General features: G+C 36.6%; 2 protein-coding genes across 6 annotated transcripts; both read left to right on the top strand.

The window, feature by feature from the left end:
• Positions 1–433: 433 nt before the first annotated feature.
• Positions 434–6,957, top strand: LOC122328386 (trophinin associated protein). Of its 4 annotated transcripts, none has more exons than XM_043224058.1 (18): positions 434–568; positions 767–841; positions 1,330–1,543; positions 1,870–2,383; positions 2,504–2,619; positions 2,721–2,766; positions 2,842–2,987; positions 3,098–3,161; positions 3,312–3,373; positions 3,458–3,521; positions 4,145–4,293; positions 4,376–4,439; positions 5,369–5,436; positions 5,528–5,626; positions 5,739–5,846; positions 5,942–6,251; positions 6,345–6,520; positions 6,607–6,957. In XM_043224058.1, exons 2-18 carry the CDS (start codon positions 786–788, stop codon positions 6,679–6,681), a joined length of 2,331 nt encoding a protein of 776 aa, XP_043079993.1. In that variant the 5' UTR covers positions 434–568; positions 767–785; the 3' UTR covers positions 6,682–6,957. The 4 variants fall into 4 exon arrangements, with proteins under 4 accessions (XP_043079993.1, XP_043079994.1, XP_043079996.1 ...); XM_043224059.1 differs by having other exon boundaries at positions 449–574; XM_043224061.1 differs by having other exon boundaries at positions 464–568; positions 2,875–2,987.
• Positions 6,958–7,454: 497 nt separating this feature from the next.
• On the top strand, positions 7,455–15,771 carry pfkma (phosphofructokinase, muscle a). 2 transcript variants are annotated; one of them, XM_043225557.1, is made up of 22 exons: positions 7,456–7,638; positions 8,435–8,508; positions 8,587–8,664; positions 8,764–8,953; positions 9,542–9,707; positions 9,811–9,855; positions 10,031–10,139; positions 10,842–10,937; positions 11,033–11,125; positions 11,208–11,333; positions 11,932–11,996; positions 12,072–12,135; positions 12,241–12,387; positions 12,676–12,746; positions 12,828–12,915; positions 13,042–13,194; positions 13,952–14,116; positions 14,199–14,260; positions 14,387–14,498; positions 14,586–14,685; positions 15,239–15,344; positions 15,453–15,771. In XM_043225557.1, exons 1-22 carry the CDS (start codon positions 7,548–7,550, stop codon positions 15,604–15,606), a joined length of 2,355 nt encoding a protein of 784 aa, XP_043081492.1. In that variant the 5' UTR covers positions 7,456–7,547; the 3' UTR covers positions 15,607–15,771. The 2 variants fall into 2 exon arrangements, with proteins under 2 accessions (XP_043081493.1, XP_043081492.1); XM_043225558.1 differs by lacking the exon at positions 11,208–11,333 and having other exon boundaries at positions 7,455–7,638.
• The last annotated feature ends 883 nt before the right edge of the window (positions 15,772–16,654 follow it).

Below are 16,654 nucleotides of genomic sequence, written 5' to 3'. Positions count from 1 at the left end.
AAAATCTGAACCCAGTTAATATTTAAGAATTGGACGTTGTCTTTTGCTATTGTCACCACCTTTGGTTTTTGAAACGGCTTGAGCAGATTTTTCCAAATGACCTCTATTAAAAGATATTTTTTAAAAATGTTTGCATTTTTGTCATTATAAGCCTATTTTCCTCTGCGTGTGTCATGCGGTCTCTCGCGTGCTTTCTGGGTCAACTCCGCATTTACCCGCGAACAAGCTTCTTTGTGTCTTTCAAGTGTTCATAATTCTATTGTGCGCCAGACGTTAAAAAATAATGAACCCATGAAAATGGAATCGACAGCGCAAACGGAATCGGTCACGTGATTTAAAGCCGCATCTCTGTTGCCATAGTAGTGTCAATGGCGCTCAGCGATTGGCTGATGTCAACTCTCCGTCAGCCAGTCAAAATGCGCGCTTTTTACAAACTACTCCGGAAGTCGGCAGTCTGGTGTTGTTTTCTTCAGAGCCTGGGCCAGGCTAGAGTGGTTTGGTGCGGAAAGTCCTGTGGCTTCACAAACAACATAAAAAGCTGCAGCTTTTGGATACTGCCTAAACCCAGGTATTGGTTAGTACAAATATATATTAATAATTATATAATCTGCCGCCGTATTCAATTTATACGTAACATTATACAGAACAACTGGTAGTACGCGGAGTACGTATCTGCAGTTTACTGCCGCTCTACACTGTTACGCTTTTATAGTAGTAACATTACTTTTAACGTTTTAAAGCCGTTCAACTGCCGTCTTGTTTCTAGACACTGAAGCCCTCTTGAGATGGCGTCCTCTTACCCCCTGAGACCCCAGAACAGAAGTCAACAGGATCAAGCAGGGTGAGTGAATCATGAATATTTATATCAGCCTTCATATAAACAGGTAACGTTGTCTCAGTCTGTCCTCCTTACGTTATTCAAGTTATGCATTTGACAGAAACTATTCAGAATGTAAATTTTTGTTTTGAGCAATTTTAGGTACATGTCAAGAATATAAATTTCACAATTCGCACAAAAGCAAAAAATATATAAAATAAATAATGAAAAATGGAATAAAACCCAATTCATAACATTGTTTTCATAACATTATGCTATTTTAGTATAAAATAAACACATTTTACCCTCTAATTTGCATTATTATAATATATCTGGTATTGTCTTGCTTAGTTTTTGAGTAATTTCGTAATATTTTTAAAATAGTATTTTTTTTTTTAATAAAACCAACAACTAGTTCAGTGACTGAATAGTTTACATAAGTATGAAAAGTGGAAAATCTTACAATAATGCTGTGGTGCTGATTTCTGATCCATTATTTTCAATGCCATTAGGATCTTGAGACATCAGGAGTTGAAGACAAAAAGTGCTTCCTTTAAAAGAGGATCTGAAAATGTTGACCCATGTGCTTCTGCTGAAACTGAAAAAGGAGTCGGTAAACTCAAAGGTGTCAGCAGGCTTCCCGTCCTCGCCAAATCTCTGCAACCAGCCCTAAGTGAGCTCTCCCAAAATCCCAGTCACAACAGCTGGGAACAGAGGCCTCTAACAGTAAGGATACCACTTAAGTGTTATTTTATTCATTTATTTATTGTTTTACGTAGTGTTTTTTTTTTGGGAATAGTATTAGAACAATTAGCTTTTATTTTTAGATTTTAGTTTTTTTTGTTTGTTTTTGGTAATGTGCTTTTGCCATTTTATCATTTAATATTTCTTTATAGTTTTTTGCATCAATGGTTTTAGTACTTAAAAAACATTTCCTTGTCAACTACTTGAAGAAAGTTTTAATTTGAGTATTTATATTTTATTTAAGCTTTGTTTAATAAAGAAAATGGTTTCAGTGGTTTTATAATTACTTATTTTTCATTTGTCTTCAGAGTAAAGCTCAAAAAAAAAGAACCTGCACCAAACCTGTTCCTTTCAATTTGTCCCAGTCACGTACACGCAATCAGAGAAACACGGGTGATCACGAGGGAAAAGCACCTCTGGTGCCTTCTACCCGATTAACACCAGGGACAAAAGTGATGAACTTGAAGCCAAGTGCCAAAACTGTAACTCCAAACCATAAAGCTACGACATCAGGTGTCCTCAGGGCTCAAACCAACAAATCACAGCGACTGCAGTCAGGTGGTCATGTAGGATACATGGCATCATATAAAGACTCCACTGATGTTCACCCACCATCACATGAATCTGGATGCTGTAGCCACACCGATTTAAGTTCACGTTTAGGTAGCATCACTCTTACGCAATCTAAGCTTCCTGAAGACTCTGGTATGAGTCATTTATGTAAAACTTCACTCATTAAAGTAGATATTAATTCTGATAATCAAGCACCAAAGGACAAGCACTGTTTTCCATCAACAATACAAAGGCATGTAAGCACTGAAGGTGAGTGGCATAATGTCAGATCTTTTTTTGTGTCAGATGTTCGACCTCAACTGTATTAATAGTTCTTTGTTTAATTAAGCTATAACTTGTTTTAATTAATTAATGTAAATATGAGAGCAGAATCAGCTGTGCACGGTGTCCTCCCACGGTGTGAGGGATCAAGTGCTGTTGGAGCACAATGCGTGATGCCACGTTTATCTACCTGCCCTCCTGGACCAGAAACCTCCATTAATATGGTTAGAAAATCTCAGTAATAAAATTAAAAGTTATAAAAATCATGACAGCTGGCTTTTCAAATTAGAATGTCCTCTGGTGCTCATGCATTCTGATCTTTTAGCCTCAAAGAGTTGTGAAGAAGAGTCACGGCTTTGATGTCACCACAGGTTAGTTCATTTTTAAAGACAACTTTTCTCATTGATCTCAGAGAGAAAGCTTTACATTTGTCCTTTCACCTGAAGACAAGGCTGGGCTGTTTTCCCCTGACCCTTCAGCGCTACGTAGTATTCTACAGAGTGATGGACCTGGAGGAAGACTGGGGGAGCATGTTGGAGCAACACCCAGAGCATCAACCTGTCCTACTGGCAGAGGAACCTCTATTTATTCTGTGAGTTCAACCTCTATTCACGCTGTGACTGTGATATTTTACTTCCATATAGGCAGAATAAGTTGCAACATAGAAGAACTGACTTTTAAAAGTGACTTTGTCCACTTTAGGCTCAAAGAGTGCCTGCCAAAAAATCTCAAAAACAAGCTCCAGCAGAGGCTAAAAGCCCTACAGGTAATTTATTTATCTTTTCCAGCAGCCATTACTCCAGTCTTCACAATCTTCACAAACCATACTAATATGCTGTAATAAATACCTTAAACAGTTTGAGATGACGTCTTAACAAATTGCGTTCATTAATCTGTGTATGATTTGTGCCTGTAGGAGGGGCCTTCTCTCCTGATGCATCAACCGGCCTTACAGGCAGAGCAACTTCTGTTTACTCAGTAATGCTCAGTTCATATTCGTCATTTTAAAGTTTGAATTTGGGATGCTGAAAAATAATGTTTGAAATATCTTATTTACTTCAGGCTCAAAGAGTGCCAATTAGGAAGCTTAAAACAGACGAATCAGCTGCTGTCAAAGCTCCTGCAGGTAATTTAGCCTCGTAATTGTGCATTAAATGAAGCGTATTCATGTCTGCTCAAAAATTAATACTTTTATTCAGCATGGATAAATTAAATGCATCAAAAGCTACGGTAATGTACAAAAATGAAATTAAATGAATGCTGTTCTTTTGAAGATTTTATTTAAGAATAATGAAAAATGTACTGTGATTTGGTTTCTACACTGTTCAACAATAATTAATAGTGCTGGGCAACGATTAATCACATCCAAAATGGGTATATATTTTATATTTACATACATATCACATATATATACACAGTTCACACACACATTATGTACACAAAAACTTTTATTTTGGATGTGATGACCCAGAACTAATAATTAATGTTTCTTGATTAAACATATTAGAATGATTTTTGAAGAATTATGTGATACTGAAGTAAGTAAGTAAGACTTGAGTAATGGATGCTGAAAATTTAGGTTTGCCATTACAGTAATAAGTTAAATTTAAAAGATATTAAAATAGAAGATAGTCATTTTGAATTGTAAGACTACATTTACTGCATTGTAAATTTAAAAAAAGAGAAATGCAGCTGTGTTGGGCATACAAGATGTTACAGCAACGCATACAGATTAGATGTTTTATTCAGTCCAAAAACATCCTTTAGGTAGTGCTGTGTCCTTCTCCCCTGACCCTGCGGCCCTGCGCAGTATTCTACTGAATGAAGGTGTGACGGCTGGTGGAGCAACACCCAGAGTTTCCACCTGTCCCAGCGGCAGAGGAACCTCCATTTATTCTGTGAGTTTGCTCATATGGATTCAACTTACTTTTATGTGCTATAATAAAGGTGTTTTTCATCATGTAACTTTCTTTGCTTCAGGCCCAGAGAGTCCCAGTGAAGAAGAATAAGCCTGAAGCCATAGCAGCAGCAACATCATCTCAGTGTAAGTTTGACTCTCCAATGGGTTTTTTTTTTCCCCTTCAACATCATGCTTTCAACTCTTTAAACTGGTGGTTCTCAAACTTTTTACAGTGGCGTACCCCCACTTAGACCGCAGTCACACCTTTGCCATTAAGGGACAATATTTTCCACCTTAAATTGATTTTTATAGGCAAAGTTTTTCTAGCCTGATTAATTGTATGTTATGTTTTCAGCCATATTCTTACCATTCATTCAATAAGGAGGCTGTAGTTATGGGCTATTAATCACTGACTCTTAATTGTTCAAAGCTACAGATTCACAAAAGACACAGCAATTGCTTGGAGACGCACACCAGTTCTGTTACAGATCATAAAACTATTAGTTCGTTATATAAATATAACAAACAATATTGACTATATTGCTTTTAAACTGAATTCTACATTTAAAACGTAAAATGTTCAATTAACGTTACTTTTTTTAAAAAAATTTATGATCAGTGTCATATTTGCAATTGTTTGGATATTCAGGTAAAATTGCATTCTTGCTTGTATTTTACACATGAAAAACAATAAAGGCTACGCACAGGGTATGTTTCAGTATCAACAAAGTTTTATTAAATGGATCTCAATCTACAGTCTGCCGATATTTGTTCTTTATGCTATTATGCTGCCATACGCACTCTGCTTATGTGGATGCAGTCAGGTCTGACTGCAAAAGATGAGGTAATTTGATGTCATTTGACTGTTTACGACACTCAGATTTTCCTGTTTTTATACTAAAGCGGCTTGTGCTTTTAAGAAATAAATGATTGGTTTTAATGTTACTTAAGTTGGGGTAGATTTAAATGACTGCAAGAACTCAGCATTTTGTCTGCGTACCCCCTCCGTGTACCTCGCGTACCCCCATTTAAAGACCACTGCTTTACACCAGTGATTCTCTGCTGTGGTGCAGGTGCAATCAGAACACCAGTGATGAAGTGGACACCACAGCGGGTCGCAAAAACCAAACCACAGTCAATGGTGAGTGCTCTCTTGTCTTGTGTCATTGAGTTTTAGTTTTAAGACTACACATATACCCAAGTTTTTGTTTACTGTTTATATGCATTTACAGAGGAAGCTTTGTACTACCCAAAAGATGTCCAGTTTAAGGGGTTCCCCGGGTTTGCGTGAATCTCACCACCCCAGCACTGGACGTTTGGTGTGTCAGGAGGTAAAACTGCCCCAAAATGCAGGACCCTTGTATTTTAATTTGTATTTTTTTTTTTTACTTGATCTACATGATAAAATGTCAGGTTTAACTCTAGGTGTTGAATGCATTATAGGGGGAGGGTGTGATTCAAAGGTTATTTGAGGACCAAGAGCAGATGGACGATGACCAAATAGGCCAAGATGATGTAACTTCAAAACAGTCACTGAACAGCCACCAAACTGTATGATTGGTTTAACTCTAAAACATTCATTTCTGCATTGCTGATCAATTTCCTGGTGGCCTAAAAGTAATCTCGCATAATCTCTCTCCGTGCAGACTGAAGCACAGTCAACAGTTAAAGAAAATTCGGAATCAAATCATTGTCACATCGAGAACGAAGGCAAGAAAACGGTCCAGCCTTTCATACAAGCAGCACACAGAGGGTCAGTCATTGTTTTCTCATCAAGCCAAAGACTTGGATCAGAGAGGTCTCAGGATACTCTGAAGACTCCTGGGATAAGTGTCCCTCTGCAGCTCTGTTTAGACCAGCTTACTTCCCATAATGCACTACCACTGCAGTCAGACCAAAGTAATGGATCACAGATCAATCCCAGTTTAGACCTGCCTAAACAAAGCCAATCTAAAGGTAACCACTCCATCCAAAGTATACCTAAATTGAACCTTTTTCATTCAGTTTAATGCTTACTGCATTAAAATGCATTTCCAAATCTTTCTGTAGCTGCTACTGTCAAGCAGTCTAGCACTGTATCGGCTCTGTGGAGGCGTCATACTCCTCTAGAGGAGATGTTTCTGGATGAGGAATGTGCTATGTACACCTCTCGTCTGCTGTCCTGCCCGCCGCAGCCCCGCTGTGGAAACCCGGTGGCCACCACACTTCTGTTTCAAGACTCTACTGTGAGTGACTGTGTTTTGAATTGTGTACTCCACACTGAACCGTTGAATAGCTGTTGATTATATGTTGTTATCTTTCTCCTCTCCAGTGTTTTTTACCAATTGGCCTGTCTTCTCCTATACGTCTGAGTGCTGTTCCTTCAGGTTCCTCTATCAGAGCATGAAGGCAGATGTCCCACAAGACTTTGCACATGTCAGTCTGTGTATATAAGACTGTCTGAAACAGTATTTCTAGTTGCACTTTTGATATGAAATGTCATCCAGTCAGCAAAGTATTGGACAGACACTATATTTGGTGGGATTCACTGTTGACAACATGGCTGAATGCAAAATACTGAACACTTTCATAATTTTTATACTGCAATTGTTACTGACCTGAACAACTGTGCTTTCCACTTGCCTCTTGTATAAACTGTATAATAAATCTATATATAAACACAGTTTTACATTTTAAGTTTTGTTGTCATTTCTTGATTTGTATTACTATAACATATTACCTTTATGAAATCCTTTAATATTATTTGGTGCTCAAGCATTAAGCACAAAAATATTTTACTTAAATATAATTACAATGCATTAAGAAATGTGTGTGTGTGTGTGTATATATATATGTGTATGTATATATGTGTATATATATGTACAATTACTGTATAAATATATTGGTTGTCAGTCAATAAGCTATATTTAAAATTAATATTAAAAGAAAACATGGTATTAAGACTGTTTATGTAACTTTAAGTCATGGCGAACTTGATCCTCCTTTTTTTTTTTTTTTTTTTTTTTTATTAAGCATGTAACCTTTGCTGTGCAATTCAAGTTGATACTTTATATTTAGCTGAGTCAGAGGGTGTGTGACTGCGGTGTCTGTGTTTGTGAAATGAAATCCAGGGGGTGGGCACAAATCGCTGGAACTCCATCCTATTAAACCCTTCCCTCTGGAGCCCCTCGCTTTGACAGACTGTTCAAACACGTCTTTCATTCGCTTTCTTTTCCAATTCCCTCTGCCACCAATTTCTGGAATACCTGAATCATGGCTAACATAAACACGGCTGGGGTCGATCCGACAAAGATGGGGCTCGGACGGGCCATTGCTGTACTGACGTCAGGTGGTGATGCCCAAGGTAAGCAGAAAGTAGTGATCTGCCTCTTAGACTTAGTGGTATTTCCTATGGTGGTCTCCAATAGGATGGACAAAGAAATGCCTGCATGGATAATTAGATTCTTGTGAATTTGGTGGAATTTTTGTAATATCTTTGTATACACAATAAGTGCTTTCTCCCCTCAGATACAGTTTTCACACTGTTATAGACAAATTATTTCATGTTCAAAGTCAGATGACTCAATTTATCAATTGCTATATATAAGTTGTTAAAACGATACTCTATGCTTTCAAACTATAAGGAATAAATGTGAACTAAACTTTATTTGATTTAAACTAACTAACTATCTATCTATCTATCTATCTATCTATCTATCTATCTGAGTTAAAATTGAAGTAGCTTTTGAGAAGAACTATATGTACTGATAAAATCTGATTCGCTCTGATCCATTAAGGTCAATGCTCTTGCAGCCTTTTAGCTTTAGCCTGTAACTCTTGTTCCCGTCTTCCTACTTCCATAATTGAAGGCTAAATTTATCTCCAGTGACCTTCTTCTGAAATGACACGAGGTTATGGCTTTTCTACAGCTGCTCACTGTTGAAACCGGAGACACTAAACTGCGTTTGTACACAACACCGTCCGAACACCTACAGCTTTAGTGCTGAGCTCACAGAATTAAGTTATCCCAGACACTCTTGTTCACATCATACCACAACGCGGTCAAGTAATGAAATGTCATGAGAGGTATCTCTCTGTACTTTCCTAGAAGCCCCGCGTATCCTTCAGTACATGATATGTTGTTTTCTTGTCTATTGCAGGGATGAATGCAGCTGTAAGGGCCACTGTCAGAGTCGGCATTTACACTGGAGCCAAAGTCTTCTTTGTCCATGAGGTAAATTATAATAAGATTACTATCCAAAGTGTCCATGCCAGTCACATCTGTTAACATTGTTGTTGATGCCATGCGCAGGGCTACCAGGGATTGGTTGATGGAGGGGATCACATTCGTCCTGCTACATGGGAGAGTGTGTCCATGATGCTACAGCTGGTGCGCCTTCGGATGCTGGAAATGATTCAATTCATTTTATTATTCCTGGCGTTCTAGAGTGGTGTTGAGATTGTCTGTTTTCTTTGTGTCTGTCTGAAGGGTGGCACAGTCATTGGCAGTGCCCGCTGTAAAGATTTCCAGACCAGGGAGGGGCGTTTGAAGGGTGCCTTCAATCTCGTCAAACTAGGCGTCACCAACCTTTGTGTGATTGGTGGTGATGGCAGTTTGACCGGTGCCAACATTTTCCGCACTGAGTGGAGTGACTTGCTGAAAGACCTAATCAGCAAAGGTCAATTATGTACTGAACATACACATAAATACAAAGTACACGGAGCAGTCCGATAGCTCTAACTCAGTATGACATAGTGAAATCATCATCATGTCTTACTGGTTTCCCCTGTATCAGTAGCCAGTGAGCTCCACCTTCCCCAGCTCCACCTGTATAGATCTGGCCTCTAAGAGTTGTCAGGACAGAATTTAAATATTGTTTAAATTCACAGAAAAAGGGTTTTTCTTAAAAAAACCCTAATTTAAAAATAACTGTTTATTGTTTTAATATAGTTTACATAATTTCTTCCAAAGCTGAATTTTCAGCAGTTTTTACTCTTCAGTGTCACATAACCTAATATGCTGATTTGCTGCTCAAGGAACATTTCTATCATCTTGTTTCTCAAGATACATAGTTTTTTATTGTTTGATGAATAGAAAGAGAAAGAGCGTCACTGGAACGTTTCATGTTATAAGACTTGTCTTTACAGTAATTTTTGATCTATTTAATGTATCTCTACTGAGTAAATATATAAATGTCCTTAAACGTGAATAAATAAAGGCTTCTGTATATACTAAACTGACAGGCCTATTCTCCATTTGAACACAGGTAAGATCACAAAGGAGGAGGCCAAGACTTCATCTCATCTGAATATTGTCGGTATGGTTGGATCGATCGATAATGACTTCTGCGGAACAGACATGACCATTGGCACAGACTCTGCCTTACATCGTATCATTGAGGTGGTGGACAGTATAACCACGACAGCACAAAGGTCATAAATATGTGGCGTTTATCAAATTAGCAACGATCCTCAGTGTTCTGTAATTTTGCTTTGCTATTTTTTTCTACATTGTGACCTCTGTTCTCACCCACAGTCATCAACGTGCTTTCATCCTAGAGGTCATGGGAAGACACTGTGGGTAAGAATGTGATTGTGTTTGTATGTTTGCTCATAAACCGAAGTGAGCTTGTGTGTGTGAAACAGAACTGAAATTGAGACCCACTACTACCTAGATCATATGGTTTACATGCCAGAATACCACATTTGAAATGATTTTGCATTTGTTAAACACAGTGTGTGTGTCTGTTTTTCAGTTACCTGGCTCTGGTTACTGCTCTTGCATGTGGTGCTGACTGGGTGTTTATTCCTGAGATGCCCCCAGATGACGGATGGGAGGATCATTTGTGTAGAAGACTCACCGAGGTACTAAAAACTTGAAAATAATGCAAGAAATGTACAAAGAAAAAAATATATAGTTTTACATTCTTGAAATACACTACCATTCAATTTTTGGAGTTTGGTTAGATTTTTTTCTGTGTGTGTGTGTGTGTGTCTGATCCTTCAGAAATCATTCTAATGCTGATTTGCTGTCCAAGAAAGATATCAAAACAACAACAACATTTGTACTGCTTAATATTTTTGTGGAAACCATGGAATGCAAAAAACAGAATTTCTTTTGAGATTTTTCTGTCATGTTTACTTTCATGTTTCTGTCATGTTTCAGTTTCTTGTATCCTTGCTAAATAAAACTATTAATTTCTTCTAAAAAAAGTCAAAAAATCTAAAAAAGAGTCTTACTGGCTCTAAACCTTTAAACAGCAGTGTAAGTTTACTGGAACAGCAAAACTGTAAATTAATAAAAAAAAATACATTATAATTTTTCCCCATGTATTTCTTACTTGTTTGGAGAAGTCCAAAATGAGATAAATTAAGAAATACACAAACAAAAGGAAAAAAGATTGTTTAAAATACATTAGTTTCATTTAGTTTAAATTTTTCTTAGTTTGTTTTATGAACTATAAATCTAACACAAACTGGTAAGGTCTGTTCTTTAATCAATAAAGAAATTCAGACTAAAAAACAAAACATTCATAATGATTGGTCATTTCGTCTCTCTTTAAACAGACCAGAAAGGCAGGTTCTCGTCTGAATGTGATAATTGTGGCTGAGGGAGCAATCAACAAAGAAGGGAAACCAATCACCTGTGATCAGCTAAAAGATGTAACCTCCTCCTTACCGTACTATACTAGCCATGCTTCGTTTTTTAAACACCTCATATAAGTAAACTTTAATTACGCTAATCTCTTCTTGTACAGCTGGTGACAAAGAGGCTTGGCTATGACACTCGTGCCACTATCCTCGGACACGTGCAGAGAGGTGGCACCCCCTCAGCTTTTGACAGGGTGCTAGTGAGTAGTCCATCTTCTCATCTTGTCACTTTTCAATCATCTGCGCCTGAAAGTTTAAATGCGGATGTTTGTTGTGTATCAGGGCAGTAGGATGGGTGTTGAGGCTGTAATGGCTCTGCTGGAAGCCACTCCAGAAACTCCTGCCTGCGTGGTCAGTCTCTCTGGGAACCAGGCCATCAGACTGCCCCTGATGGAGTGTGTGCAAGTGGTGTGTATACATTTGAGATGTGACCCAATTTAAGATTCAAAATGTCTGTCGGTTTGTTTGTTTTATAAACTGTTCTAGATTGTAAACAAATATAAATCGTCTTCATCTGCAGTACAGAGTCGTTCACGAACGACAGTGCGTACATAATATACACAGCATAAAAAGGAGCTGCTTCATCGCTGACAAACGATTGTTGGTAAATACTCACCCTTATAAAAAAAAAAACCCCTACTATTTCGCTGTGGTAATCTGCTGCGAACGATTCAGTGTGTGAGTGAACTGTTCGAATGAATCAAACTGAATCATTCGGAACGCTCAAAATAATTCGTTCGAGACTCTGACATCATTCGTTTACGTTCTAAACTGCTGATGGGAAATCACGAGATATGATTGCTGAAATATTATCAGAAAAAAAATCTCAAATTGGTGTATACGGTAATCTGGATTGACAGTCAAGGTATTATGCTTTTTTTTTTTTAAGCGAGACACAGTGTTTACATGGAGTAAAATATACGCCCTGATGTGCAACACTCGTTCGTTTTCTTTGTTATTACACTATATTATATTTGATATCATATTTATTTATTTCAAAATATAGACCAAGGACGTCACTGTTGCCATGAATGAGGGTCGATTTGACGATGCTATTAAGCTTAGGGGAAGGTATGCTTGGAAATATCATACTTTTTTGTTATTGAAATAAACTTGTACTGGATCACCATATGTTTGCCTGTGCAGGAGTTTTGAGAATAACTGGAACACTTATAAGCTACTGGCTCATGTGCGCCCCCCAGAGACAAAGGTGAGGAGATTTAAAAATAAAATTGAAAAAAGAAAATAAATTGTATTTAATATTCTTCTTATTTGTATTATGTCTTGTTTCTCTGTACACCTTTTTCTCCATCAGAGTAATATTAATGTGGCAATTTTAAATGTGGGGGCTCCCTGTGCTGGCATGAATGCAGCTGTTCGTGCAGCTGTCAGGATTGGCATCATCCAGGGTCACAACATGCTGGCTGTTCACGATGGCTTTGAAGGTCTGGCCGAGGAAAAGGTAATCAGCACTGACCAATTAGGTACAGTTTCAAAGTTTGGGATCAGTAATATATTTGGATATTGTTGAAATACTTTTTTTCTGGCCACCAAGGCTGAATTAATTTGCTAAAAATACAGTAAAGTTTTGAAATATCATTACAAATTAAATATCTGTTTTCTAAAATGTCATTTAATTAAAAAATAAATTAAAAAAATATATATATATATATATATATATATATATATATATATATATATATATATATATATATATATATATATATAAAAATATAAATAATGTTGTTAGATTGAGCCCATCACCTGGAACACTGTTGGAGACTGGACAGGGAAAGGTGGCTCTGAGCTGGGAACCAAAAGGTACTAATCACTCCTGTAGGTGTTTTTTATTGTCATTTATAGTTTTGCGATATTTAAAAAGTTCAACTCTTGTTTATGCAGAGTGTTACCTGGAAAGTACTTGGAGGAGATCAGCTTAAATATTGCCAAGTACAATATTCATGCTCTGGTCATCATAGGAGGTTTTGAGGCAAGTGATGATTTGATAAACAATGTAGTGTCTGTATTATATAAAATATAATATATATGTCCTGTTCTGTTCTGTTCTCATTCTGTCCCTATTCTGTTCAGGTCACATTAAAATTCCCCTTTTCAGGCATTTTCAGGTGCACTGGAGATGGTTCAAGGCAGAGGGAGATATGAAGAGCTGTGTATTCCCATGGTGATCATTCCTGCTACTGTATCTAATAATGTACCTGGCTCAGACTTCAGCATCGGAGCCGACACCGCCCTTAACACCATCACCACGGTTAGAGAAACAGCACAGCACAGTATATAAATACCATACTGATTATCAGCCACTATTATCAAATAATTTAATTAATTAGAAACCTAAGTATTTAAATAGATTTTTACTATTTAGATACTTATGTTTTTATTGATCTACTTATTTTATTTTTGTAACAAAAGATGGAAAGAATCTTCAAGACCATTCATTTAACTTTAACTATATTTTAATATCACTGTTAAATGTAATCTTTACCCAAATTCACAATTTTTTTCTGTTTTATAGTTTTATTCATATCTGTATTTTGCGAGATTTTAGAGAGTAATTTAATATATAATTTACCTGACATATATTTTATATCTAAAAAAAGATCCTGAGAATTGTTATTGGCTGCTGGCAGTATTTGATTCTGATTAATGGAGTGATAAAAATAGATAAAAAACAAACTAACTAAAAAAATAACAACATTCGAACCAGCTTCAGTTTTGCATTTCTGCTCTAGACATTTATGTAACTTAATCAGATAATGCCTCATTTAAAAAAATATTGTAATAAAAAACAGTTCTCTTAATGTACTGTGATTACTCAACTGGGAAAAATATGATTTAATTTTTCACTTGCAATGTCGTACCTGTTTTATTGTTCATTTGTTTCAACCTGGCTATTTACTGGTTATTCATCTTAACAAAGAAACTAATTATTGGGTGACTGTAATACTGGTGCATCCATAGTATTTGGTTGTTCTCTATGTGGGCATTTCCTCACGAGGCTCCTGTAGACTTGTGACAGGATCAAGCAGTCAGCAGCGGGAACTAAGCGGCGTGTGTTCATCATCGAGACTATGGGAGGATACTGTGGCTACCTGGCCACGATGGCTGGACTCTCTGCAGGAGCTGATGCTGCTTATATATATGAAGAGAAGTTTGGCATCCGTGACTTAGAGGTAACTCAAATGTCAGAAGAATAACTGATATCACTTAACCAAACCATTCTGTTTGACTCTCTCTAATAATTGATGTTTACAGAGAAATGTGGAACATCTTGTAGAGAAGATGAAGACCACCGTTAAGAGAGGCTTAATTCTTAGGTTTGTCATTCTGTGTTTGTGAATGTGAACGCCAGTTTAGTTTGTTTTACGTTTGAGTTGAGACTGCAACAGCGTGCAGCAGTGAACGTGAACAGTCAAACACCTTTCAACCAACATGTCTTGCAGAAATGAAAACTGCAATTCCAACTACACCACTGATTTCATCTTCAACCTGTACTCAGAGGAAGGAAATGGTGTTTTTGACTGCCGTAAGAATGTCCTTGGCCATATGCAGCAGGTTAGATGTAATAAACCCTCTTTTTTTAAAATAAAAGTCAAGACTGCACATTTATTGTATTTTGTCTGACGAATGTCCTTTTTCTAGGGTGGCACACCAACTCCTTTTGACAGAAACTTTGCTACTAAGATGGGTGCTAAGGCTGTTCTCTGGCTGACTGAGAAGCTGAAGGAGTGTTATAGACACGGTAAGAATCAGTGCAGTCTGTTATTTCTTTATATTTTAGTCTTCCATACCATGACAACACTGTATATCAAAATCACTGCTAATTTCAATACTTTTAATGTTGTTGCAGTGTTTATCTTGTTGTTACGGGCTGATCATTTTGAATGGATAAATCGGAAACTCTAAGGCGATATATAAAAGTTTAGATTCAGTTAACTAAAAAAATTGCGTAGAAATATTAAAGTATACAAAAGTAATAGTAAAGCCGTGTAAGGTTACAAAGTATTTCTATTTAAAATAAATGTTGTTCTTTTGAAGTTTGCATTCAACAAAGAATCTTGAGGGTCTTCTTTCAAAACATTTAGTGACTTTTAATTGATAGTGTACAATTCTAAAATAATTCCAACTCAAATCAGTTCACTCAGCCAGTCTCAAAAAATATTATTTTTATTATTATTATTATTATTATTATTATTTGGTTTCAGCAATGAACTGCTGATGAAACATTATCTCTTTACTTGCTAAATTATTTGTCAGTAACCAGTAACCTTCTTCTCATTTGACTGTCTGTACAGGGCGAATCTTTGCCAACACCCCAGACTCTGCGTGCGTGTTGGGCATGAGGAAGAGAGGACTGGTGTTACAGCCTCTGGCAGAATTAAAGGAAGAAACCGATTTTGAGTAAGAATCTCCCATCATCATGTGTCATTTACTGCATGTCATTCCTAAGTTTACAACTCTGCTAATTGATGATGGTCCGCAAACTCACTCGCTTATCCCTTCCCTCAGACACCGTATTCCGAAGAACCAGTGGTGGTTGAAGCTGAGGCCTATTATGAAGATTTTGGCAAAGTACAAGATTAGTCTAGATACCTCTGAACACGCTCTTATGGAGCATGTCATCAGCAAGAAGCCTCCAGTGCATATGTCGCTCAATAAATAATCATGAGAAAAATTGAGGACAGACAGATACAATATGAAATGACTGAATTCTTTATTTAAATTATTTATTCATCTGCCTGTGTCTTTTTCTTTCATCTTGTTTGTATCTATCGTATTTATTGTAAAGCTGTTGCAACAGGCAAATTAAAATAATCTTACTAATAAATGCCGTTGGGTTTTTTTTTCCTTAAGAGGGAAATAAAGCCTAGTAAATAAGTAAAGACTATTCACTATATATATATATATATATATATATATATATATATATATATATATATATATATATATATATATATATATATATATATATAAAATATCAACAGTTCATGCTCAACTCATGCTCATTTTATTTGATACAAAACTGATTCATTTTTAAAGTACTACACTTACACAACTCTCCAGTCAAGAAAACTATGTTCACCACCAGATGTCAGTCATGAATGGATCATCCTCGACATGCAATAATGTATCTGTATGTTCATTCATTGCCATCCATTATTGCAGTATTGACCAGATATTGTCTTAATTTAAATGTTGGGTGAAATGCTCCTTTTCACTCTTAAACTTTAAATTGTTCCTTTGAATGGGCCTTTGGTTAAATAACATCTGCCTGTAAAACATCTCTGTATTTTGGAGGGGTTTTTTTAAGACGTTTTTCCTAAGTTAAATAAGATTTATCTGCTTATCTTCAGAAGAGGCCTCCACATACATGCTTTTTAAAATAAAAACAAAAGATGGCAATCTTTTCATTTTGGATGAGCTATCCCTATGAAAATTATAAATAATATTTATGTTCCACAGAAGTATGTAGGGGCTTTATTACCAAGTCTGTTTACACACACAGATAGAAAGAGAGAGAGAGAGAGAGAGAGAGAGAGAGAGAGAGAGAGAGAGAGAGAGAGAGAGAGAGAGAGAGTTGACAGAGCATAGGATTACATTTAAACACTTATTAGGAAAAATACTTTTATTTTGGCTGTTCACGACGGCTTTTTTATCGTCTGTAATAATATTTGTGTTCCACAGAAGAAAGTACTGGTTTTATTGCCAAG

Source organism: Puntigrus tetrazona, chromosome 23, assembly GCF_018831695.1.
Source record: "Puntigrus tetrazona isolate hp1 chromosome 23, ASM1883169v1, whole genome shotgun sequence".
Lineage (NCBI taxonomy): Eukaryota > Metazoa > Chordata > Actinopteri > Cypriniformes > Cyprinidae > Puntigrus > Puntigrus tetrazona.
The sequence above is the reverse complement of the archived record's forward strand: the minus strand, read 5'-3'. Positions and strand labels throughout refer to the sequence as shown.